This window comes from Orbicella faveolata, unplaced genomic scaffold (assembly GCF_042242905.1).
Source record: "Orbicella faveolata isolate gen_17 unplaced genomic scaffold, um_ofav_v1 contig_14, whole genome shotgun sequence".
NCBI classification, from domain to species: Eukaryota; Metazoa; Cnidaria; class Anthozoa; order Scleractinia; family Merulinidae; genus Orbicella; species Orbicella faveolata.
The window spans coordinates 704,852-715,648 of NW_028301541.1; the positions used below are offsets into that span (position 1 = coordinate 704,852).

Sequence of the window (10,797 nt, forward strand, 5' to 3'; positions counted from 1 at the left end):
GTTGGTGTGTAGTCATTGAGTCTCACGTTCGCGTTAATAGACGTATGAACGGCTTGCATCTACGGAAAAAAATTGAATCTGGTTCAACTTTTTCGCGCAGACAAGCTACCCACACATTTCCTCTATTGCACTTTACCCACGTAAAGTCGTTAAAATTCAGTTTCCTCAACGCGTACAAAATAACGTCAAAGTAATAAGTCCCGCCTAATGCACCTACCTGTCACCCAATTTTTTGCGTTTGAATTTGATTGCGTTTGATTGTAAAAATAAAAGGAACCATGAATTGACCAGAGTCGCCTGATATGCCGCCGAGGCGTGCCAAAAAGGTGCGATTAGGTATAAATATCAGTCAAGTCCGTTACCTTACCGGGTAGCACTCTTTGTTTTATTTGTGTTTGAATTTTTTAGTTACCGAATTTCATTTGTTTGTGTTTTATTAGTATGTTAGTCGTGTCTTTGATTTTGATTTGAATTTAGTATATTTACAATAACCACAGTAAGCTAAACCCTACTTAGTGAAGGTGATAATGGATCTGTTTTACTGTGAGGGGCCCTGATGGACTGGATCAAACTCAGTGGTCCATAGTGATACCCCGCTATAAGTAAGACCTCGTTTTAGGTAGTTTTTACGTGGCTTGGGCAGATTCAATTTCATCTCCGCGTGCCTAAAATTATATCTATATCAGCACACCTTTTGTTGCTTTTATGTATGATTATAGTTTTTGAGTTTTATACTTTTTTATCATTCGTTAGATTGTTACTTCAACTAATAGTACGCTAGTTGTTGAAGTTTTATAATTATTCCACTTTCATAGATATCCACTGGACCCTTAGTTTTAATGTATAATATATATTAATTTATGCGTGATCTATGTAACGCACACTTCAGCCCGAGGTGCTTGTATTTCTGAGAAACCGAAAGGTCATCATGGCGTAAACATGGAGCACTTTGCGTTCGCTCTTCACCCTAACTTTACCCTAACGTTGGTACTTTGTTTATGGAACCAGACATGATGCTGTTGCAAACTTTATGTGCGATAACCGTCCTGTTCAGCCTGCAATCATCAGGTAGGTTCAAAGAGCATGTACACGAGACTATAGGCATAACAAGTTGGGAAATGTAAACAACCTCGAAGCTAAAACTACATTGCTAACTTTGACAGCATTATTTGGCATGGTTTCTGATACTAGGTTAGGGAAATAACTGTAAGAAAAATAATTTAGTTCAGTCCAAGCACACGACACAGTTATCCTGGCCGTGATAATAATGGTATTTAACAGAAAAAGACAACCGAGGATACATAGTATACTTCTAATGAAAAGTAACGACCTTCCTAAAGTAGCGACCATTCGAAAAGAAGCGAACCGAAAGTCTTAAGGTTTTTAGAAGATCTTGTAATGTACCGACCGGCCCTCAGATAGCTACTTCAAACGTGACTTAGTATCAGAGAAGGAGGAACAACAGACAGGAGAAGCGGTACAAAACTAATGTAACGTGACCACAATTTCAAGGGCAATATCATATATAACTTTTTTTAAACCAGGCTCGATCTTTTAAATCTTCTAACTTAAGGTCGTGTTCTTTTGAAACTCTACGGCAAGATGTAATACAACATTCGGTATGTCAATTTCGAAAGTATTCTAAGTTTATTACAGGACTTCGTGAACACCTCCTGAACTAAGTTCTGCCGATGGATCGCTTTGAGTTGGGCGGCCAAATTCAGCTAAATTTTGAAGGAATTTCTTGAATTATAGCAACCGAAGGAGAATTCTAAATGCAAAAGGTTGTATAGAAAGATTTAGAAAGTATACTCTAATGGAATCGAATCGAAGAATCCAATCGAATTCAATTCAAGTCAGCAAAAGTAGACTGAAATGGAGTTTCTTCTCGACAATTTATGTCGATTAGAGTTCTCTGATAACATACCTTGCTAGAGGGTCGTAAAGGGGTATTCTCTTGATGCGTGATTGGCTGATTCTATTTTCCGTGAAACGTGAATTGAGGAAATTATTCTTCGTGACTCGTGACCTGAGGTTTTGCGTGACCCGTGAAGAACCTGTTTTATTAACCGATATTTGTAATTTTACCACTCTATTCTACATGATTTTGAGACGCAAGTCCTCCGAATGTTTAGAGTCGTCTATCGAGAGTGACTTAGGCATGCGATTTGCAATATGGAGCCTTGACTTAGCCATTCGCGAGTTTGTTTTCTTCAAACACTCTTTCTAGTGTAAGAAAAGGTTATTAAAAAGAGTATCTTACTTGCGTATTTTCGTGATTCGGGAAAACGAAATTTTTATATCCGTGAACCGTACCAGAGAGGCCCCCCTGTACGACCCTTTTGCTAGGAATCATGTGAATTTGGCGTGATATTCTCGGAAACGTGACCTGAAGTATCCAATCGGGATCACTAGTGCTCGGGTATCGAACATTTGTTTACTCAAGTTCAGTGGACCACAATCGAACTCAGTCGCTCGAAACGTATTTAGACCTATTTACGCTTTTGTGTCAATACAAGACTCTGAGATTAATAATGCAGGGTTAAACGTGTAAAAAAAACTAACTATATTATCTTTAAATCGAGACAGAAGAAACTTAATAAAGCCCTTTCCCTTTAATTTGGGGTTCGAATCCCGTTGAAGCCCTGATTTTTTTTCAGGCTTCTTCTTTCCAATTGCTTAAATTGGAAAATATACTGCGATGATCATTCTTCACTTTCATCTACAACCGCAGTTCATATATAAATTATTTCATATAAACTTCACATCATTTCACTCCTCACGGGAAGATATGAACTCAATCAAGTGGCCTCGTTCCCAATGTGTGGCTTCATAGCTCAGTTGGTAGAGCATCGCACCGGTATCGCGGAGGTCACGGGTTCTAATCCCGTTGAAGCCCTGATTTTTTTTTTTCAGGCTTCTTCTTTCCAATTGCTTAAATTGGAAAATATACTGCGATGATCATTCTTCACTTTCATCTACAACCGCAGTTCATATATGAATTATTTCATATAAACTTCACATGATCACACCTTTGTCGCATAAACCTTAGCCAATTTACCACACTCCACCAAGACCTTAAAATTTGGAATTCTCTACCAGTATCTATAACACGTTTAACAAGCTTTTCCAACTTTAAGAAAAAGTTGATCACATTTTTATTTACAAAATAGTGAATTGGTCATGCCGCGCCTGCAGAAGTTAAAATTATTAATACATTAACTTCTTAGGTGGCCTCCGTTATAAGTCTGGTGATTTCTTTTGGAGGTCTTCTCGCCGCTTTTTGAGGATTGTCAGGATATACCTTTTTTATTATTTACGTGGCAAATAATTGATGATGATGATGATGACGACGATGATGATGATGATGATTAATTTACAGGGTCTATTCAATGGCCAGCTGGAACATACGGAATACCCAAACCTACAGCCGGGTGTCCTCAGGCTGATGGCTTTCGTTGGCATACGGGATGGATGCTTCAGCGTGATGATTACCATTATCAAAATAATGGTTCAGAATCAAACAACTCAAGGTCACTGGAATTCCACATTGATGGAAAAGTAGATATCTTCAGAGTCAATAGATCGTTCTGCATGAAAGAAGACACAACAAAGGACTTCAAGTATAAGCGACCAACGTGGCCACGAGGTTCGTCATGTGCTATGTTTTCTTAGCTAGCTTGTTTTCGAGGGCGGATTTAGGGTGGGGGAGGAGGATGGATTGGGTGGTAAGCCATTCCCCTTTTGGAGAAGCAAAACATAAAAAAAAAAAATTGAAAAAGATTGTGAATGGTATGGCAGAAATAAAGGCAAATGCTCTGGACGGGTACCTCTTTGTAATTTCTACTTTGTGGCATTGCTAGTATATTTGGTATAACAGTTCTCAATTAGGTTCCAATTCTCAAATTGCAGCAATTTTGGGGCACGCTCCATTCATTCTGCAAACCCAAGGTACCGGCCATCCCCTTGAAAAAATCCTAGATCCGCCCCTGTGTTTTATTCAACGTCCAGCTCTATATAGTTATTTCCTAAATGGAATTTTTCACTCATTGCAGAGAAATACTGCATTTATAAAGGGAGCGACCGTTGTCGTAAAGGCTTGATACTTGGATGGGTCTTCTGGGCTGACAGCTATAGTAACGATGAAAAAGATGGATTTTTTCCTGATGGCAGATATTCGCAGTACACAGAGATTAACTTCTGTTGTAGAACAGACGGAGATAAAGACGAACCTATCCCCCTTCCTTCTAAATCTCCATTTTTTTTGCTGGCTTACGAGTCAGCGAAATGCCAGATGGTTAAGTGGGCAGTAACTAGTCTGGAGTGGATATATTATTTTACACGTAACAAGGAGAACGACAAAAGAAATGGCTCGTATCCTTACAACGCTGGAAAAATGCACCCCACCATTTATTACTGTTACTACCAGGGTGAGAAAACATAAATTAGTGCGAACATTTTTCCTAAGCATCTTAACTCTGAAATTGAAAAAGGACTGCACGACTTCCCATAGCAAAACCACTATAGATGACAATTATCATGCGAATTCATCTTTCTCTATAGAGCAATGCCATTTTCATAGTTTACTAATTAAAACCTGTCCACCAGTTAAAACTCCCAAATATATAGGGGGAAATTATTTTTAAGGGTAATAGGGACCATATTATTTTCCAGTCAAATTAAGGTGGGAATTAGTTTCTAGAATAACTGGGAAAATAACTTCATCGTGATTGACTGAGAGCAGGCCAATTTATCGTTCCTTTTTAATTTGAACTGCAGTGCAAATTAATGCTGGCGCGTTCTTGATTTTCTCAAAATAAAATGAATACTCGAGCAATTAAGGATTTGCATTACTCGTGGCATTTGAAAAATCTTTCAAATTGTACTCGCCTAAAGGCTGGTGCAATTTTGGGAGAATTTTCACTAAAGTATCATTCGTGGAATAAATCCTTAATTGTACTTGTATTCATACGATTACCTGTACAAACTGCTGGACTGCGTCGGCGGGCAAATGAAACACTTTGTTGTTATCAGATTGAAACTGATAAAGGTAAATTAACCGCCGTAGCGAGTTAGTGAAACTGACGTTTCCAGCATTAACCCTTCGTCCGTGACTTTGCTCAGACGAAAGCGTACGATTTTAACGTTGACTTGAAGTTGACAAATAGCTTCCTTTTTTCCCTATTTTTAAGGATGTAACAACACGTTGACAGCTGTCAGTGGCACTCTTACGTCAATAAACTATCCAAAACATTATCCGAATGGACAGTACTGCTCGTGGAAGGTCATTGTCAACACGATACAACAAATACACTTAAAGTTTGAAAGCTTTAGTTTGCAAATAGAGAGTTCTACTGACGAGCTACATGTGTATGATGGAGAAGATGAAACAGGGGAGGTGTTAGGAGTGTTTTACGGAGGTCACCCTCCTCCAAAGGAGGGAATCTACTCTTCATCAAGCCGAATGTTTTTGATATTCAAATCAGACAAGAAAAACTCATACAAAGGCTTCAGCGCTTCTTATGTTGTTGGTAGAAAACCGGGTAAGTCTTATTAGCTTCCGTAGTTTTGTTCGTAATGTCATGGACTTAATTAAAAGTAAAAACCTCTAAATTCTTTTTGGCTGCTTGTTACCACGTGACAACGCACGACGGCACAGTAAATTCCTAGTTCCTTTTTCTTTCATTTACATTTTTGTCCTTCACCGTATTTTTGACCTTTTTGTGATGGCAATAGTCAGTACACATAAATGTAAATTATAAGAGTTACTGGAACCAAAAGGTAATTATATGCGGTGTTTCAGTTCTATTGGGGAGTGCTAACCTTTCAAAAGTTTTGCAATATTCCTTTGCTAAATTAACTTATTGTTCCCGTCGTATATAACAGTTCCTCGAGTCACACCTACGAAAGTACCAACCTCAGCAGCACGTATCACGTCACCGCATATCCTTACTTCTAAGATCTCTATAGCCTCAAAACTGACGTCATCGTCCACTGCTTTGCTACTTCAACAACACAAACTTTGAAAGTGACGTCCTCGCCTGTTGTTCCTACCACGACTGCTAAAACCTCAAAGTTAACGTCATCGTCCCCTACACAAGCTTGGGAAATGGCGTCGTGGTCTTATGTTATTTCTATGACCCTGCGTACTACAGAAATAACGCATTTATCTCCGATTACTCCTACAGCACAAACTCTTAAAGTGACGTCCTCGCCTATTGTTTCTACCACGACTGCTAAAACATCAACGTCATCGTCCTCTACACAAGCTTCGGAGATGGCGTCGTCGTCTTATGTTATTTCTATGACTCCAGAAGTAACGTATTTATCTCCGATTACTCCTACAACAGATACGCTGATAAAAACGACACCCAGAGGAAAACCTTGGACATCGACAACTAAAGTGCCGCCGAAGATAGGTAAGAAAAACGTAATAAAACATGTTTAGTACCCGACTTGTCGAGCGTCTACTTTTTGCAAGTAGTACGTATGGTTATGGTGGCGAGCCTTTTCTTCGTTTTTTGAAAAAAATGATTCGTGTTCGTTTAAAATTTTCGTAAATCGTTTGTTTAGCATTAAAACCAGGAGCTCTAGCTTCCTATAGACTAATAGTTGGCGACGGTGAGGCTCCAGGTTAATCACGGAAGTGGAACAAAACCGAGAGCGAATAGTTTTATTATCTTAGTATAATTGGCCAGGGGCTCAACCATCATTTATTGATCATAGACTACATACAAAAATAGTTTTGTTTTCACAGTATTGTTTTCTACCTCGCACAAATGATGCACAAGAAAACGCACTTGAGTTAAAGCATTATTGTGTTCTGAAAGGTGGCATTTGGACGAGGAGTGTGGTAAAGTGCAGTTGTCTAAAATTCAAATTGGTACTGAAATGGTAACTGAGACTGTTACATACTAAGGAAAATTTAAAGTCGAATGGCCAGAACGGTTGATAATTTAAAACAACTCTGTTTTTTTTTGTTGTCGTTGTTGTTGTTTTTTTTTTTCAGGATATAACGAAACTCTAACTGCAGTCAATGGCACTTTCCAGTCAACAAACTGTCCAAGAAATTACTCGGATGGACAGTACTGCTTCTGGAGAATCGCGCTTACCACAGCGCAACAAATCTACTTAATATTCTCAAGCTTTAGTTTGCAAAATGAGAATAACAGAGACGCGTTTTACATGTACGATGGACAGAATGCGACAGGGGAGGCATTGGAGGAGTTTAACGGAGGTCACCCTCCCCCAAAGGAAGGAATCTGCATCTCGTCAAACCGGGTATTTGTTGTATTCAAATCAGACAAGGCGGGATCTTTCCACGGCTTTAGTGTTTCATATTATGGGGTTAGTAATTCGGGTGAGTGTTTACGAACCCTTGCAGGGTCGTTTTCGTAACCAATAGTGTTCGATCTGAATGCGTTTGCATATAACAACACATAACAAGGCATGGCAGTCGACAAACCAATAGTCAAACACTACACTCTGCTATTATAGCTAAGTAGCTGGTATGCAAGTGATAACCTTTCATAAGTTAGTGGAATTAAAATTAAAGTGACACTATCTTCCATGACAATTAGAGCCCTGTGCCATCGCAGCCTCACAGGCGTCAAAGGAAAGTGGAAAGAAGGATGAAAAAAAGCAGCCAAAGAGAAAAGGTATACTGAAACTCAATTTTCCTCTGCTAAGATAATCATCCTCACTTCCCTTATAGATTATTCGAGGGCGACTTGTACACCTGAAAGTCTAATTCGAGGCAAGAGAGTCTCTAGAACAGTGAGGAAAGTTCACTGAGACCATGAGTATAGATTAAGATTTCAGAAGCAACCTGAGAAATGCCATGAGGGTATGGGCAGCATAGTACATAATTGACACTTTTGGTCTGATTTAAATTTCCTCCATAATTATCGTATTGAATTAATGTTATTACCCTTCTTCAATAGGAGACAGAAGTGTTGAGACACTTAACTGTAAAATTATGCTTTTGAGAGTCCTGGAAACAGTTTTTCCCCTCTCCCCCAACAACGTACATTTTGTTTCTCTGAGACTACGCAGACCACATCACCTGCATAACATTGAATTGGTGGAGAGGCGGGGTATCAGAGAATTATCGCCAGACGCATTTAAGTGGGCAAATATCATAGAGTATCATTTCCTTAGTGTCCCAACCACTTTTGTCGCTTATTGTAGTTATTTGGCTTGCTTAATTTATATATTTATCACGTTTTTATTTGCTTGTATTTGTTTTTAGTGTATATATAAAGTGTATGCTGAGTGTAGTAGGGGGTTACATTGCAATTGGCACGCTAGTTCTGTTTCTTTCCCCCGTCACATCCCGTACTCCAGTTTAATCTCCCGTAAGCGACCACCTTAAATGTCAAGCCTAGGTGGTCTCTTACGGGAGGTGGTCGCTTACGAGAGCTTAGGCCATATTGGATCCAAATTTGCCTCATTAGCACATGGTGCTGCAGAGACTTACCCCATGCGCCAATGCCTATCTAAACCCATGTAATAACTTTTAGTAGCCACAAATAATATTTTTAAGATTTCCAAAGTATTTATTCGGGGTATCATGGTTCGCTTCTGATTAACTACCTAATAAGGCGAACAGAATAACACCTTATTATCCAATTTTTGGTCTATTATCTGTTACAAGTGGTCACTTACTGGAGGTTAAAAACAAAAGAAAATTTCGAACTTTTAGCTTTAAAAGTGGTCGCTTACGAGAGGTGGTCGCTTACAGGAGGCTCCAAGTATAGTAATTTGACTCAGAAGTTTTTGGTATTTTGGAAAACTGGTCGCTTACGAAAGGGTCGCAACCGGAGGTTCCACTGTATTTTGGATTTATTTGCCTTTTGCAAGATAGTTGTTTGTCTATCTGAATGTATTTGTTCTTATATTTTGGTGAAAAAACAATAAACCTAAAGCTCTAGTTACCTTTAGTTTACAGGTTTAAATGGGGTAGTTGTTGTTGTTCCCGTGGTGTCAGCAATTCTTATAGCTGCCCTGCTTGTAGCTGGAATCTGTTATATGAGGTAATCGCATATAATGTATGAAATCAAAAACAGAATAAACAGTTTTAAAATTGGGATTCTTCTTATTTAAGGTTTTAAAATTGCAAGAAGATCAAACGTCATTGTTCATCATACCTTGCTATTTGTTTCCAAAAATTTGTACTGTATTTGTGAATTTGTTTGTTTCAGGAAAAGGAGGAAAAGAGTTGAAGGAACAGACGATGAAATTCATTTAAGGTGTTTTTATTACTTTGTTTTACAAAAAAGTAAAATGGTCCTTTAAATTGTTCACAGATTTGATAGAGTAACAAAGTATGTTCTTGAGGTCGTTCAGTCGGCTTACTGCCTTGAAACAAACAACACCACCTCTGCTGGTATATAAAGGCTTGTATTTTACTGCTTTTTAGGTTAACCAGCGAACCAGCTGGGTCAGTTGAAAATACAGATTTATGACAAGTAAGCATCAAAGGTAATCAAAACCCTCTTGCATTTTCCAGTTCTAAAAAATTATAATTATTATTAGATTTGAAGACAATTGTCGGGCTGTTAGATTGTCACTGTGTGAAATACCTGGCAGTGGGTATATATGAAATGATATCCTATACGAGAAACACATCCCAGACATAACACACGTAACACAGTAATGGCCAGTTATCGATATCTTGAAACCAGTCACCCCTATATCATTTCAGAACCATTTCTTGTCATAACATTAAGTATCAATTCTGATCTTGAAATTATTGTAGAGATTCGAAATTTTGTCATTGCAAAACTGTTTTGGCAAATATTCAGTTAACCCTAGTGATTGTATTTTACGTATTTGTCTTATTTTCTGTTTTTGAAACTTGATACTGTCATTATTTTTATCAACATGATCAACATGAGTGCATACTATACTTACTTTAGACTAGTGCGCTTAATTTTTCTGACCAAACCTAAACTCATAGTCAGCATTTGCTCTTTCTTTGTCTTTTTGTAGCTCCGATTGGAAAAGGAAGCCCGGAGGCCGGCTTATTGCAAGTTCGCGAGCTGATCGAAAGAAAGTTTAGATCAAATGTGGAGTTTGATTGCTTCAAATAAACGGTGCCTGCAAAAGCTCGGAAAGACAATGATTGAACAACGAAAAGCCAAACAGGAAATAAAGGGTCTCACTGACAAGACTGACAAGGATGCAAGTTTTCAAAAAGACAAATAGATACCGTTTTAATCATGCCACTTTAAGTCGCAAAGTTTAAAAAGGCCTTCACCATGGTTTCGAGTTCAGGGCATGTACGCCCCTTATCACCCCAAGATAAGTTAACCAATAACGGACCTTTTTACTAACAATGTATGCCCTCTACAAGCGAAATACAAAGATTTCTTTAGCGGTGTGGAAACGTTGTTTTCAGTTGTACTTATTGCGCAATTTCTGTTTTACATGCCTGACAACTTCTCAGCAAATATACCAATATAGTTCATCACATCTGAATAGTTTACAGTTGTCTTTTTCACCTTAATGTAATTTAGATTAAAGCTGAAATAAAGTGGAACATACTTGGTTATCAATAGTTTTTTGTCCTTCGCATATTTTCTTGCTACGTTCATTTTCGAGGGCATTCCAGAGCGAAAGTCCAATTTCTCAAGGATTGCATCCGCCATAAGAATATTTGATTTCACCTTTGAAGCGCCCAAGAGAGTCTATTTTCCGTAGGTTAATTGGCAAACTGTTCCATTGTGATACCCCACTATACATGTAAGTAAGACTTTCTTAGTGGCTTGGACACTTGTTGAAGTTTTGTTTTGT

General features: G+C 38.4%; 1 protein-coding gene across 10 annotated transcripts; it reads left to right on the top strand.

Moving 5' to 3' along the window:
• Window positions 1–886: 886 nt before the first annotated feature.
• On the top strand, window positions 887–10,561 carry LOC110062705 (CUB domain-containing protein 2-like). 10 transcript variants are annotated; one of them, XR_016206295.1, is made up of 11 exons: window positions 887–1,068; window positions 3,383–3,649; window positions 4,056–4,430; window positions 5,193–5,543; window positions 6,189–6,419; window positions 7,010–7,360; window positions 7,581–7,658; window positions 8,944–9,035; window positions 9,204–9,251; window positions 9,422–9,483; window positions 9,994–10,561. XR_016206295.1 is itself a non-coding variant. In XM_089286115.1 (11 exons), exons 1-10 carry the CDS (start codon window positions 999–1,001, stop codon window positions 9,465–9,467), a joined length of 1,902 nt encoding a protein of 633 aa, XP_089142241.1. In that variant the 5' UTR covers window positions 887–998; the 3' UTR covers window positions 9,468–9,470; window positions 9,994–10,561. The 10 variants fall into 10 exon arrangements, 5 of the variants coding, with proteins under 5 accessions (XP_089142241.1, XP_089142242.1, XP_020625314.1 ...); XM_089286115.1 differs by having other exon boundaries at window positions 8,951–9,035; window positions 9,422–9,470; XM_089286116.1 differs by having other exon boundaries at window positions 7,010–7,347.
• Window positions 10,562–10,797: the final 236 nt, after the last annotated feature.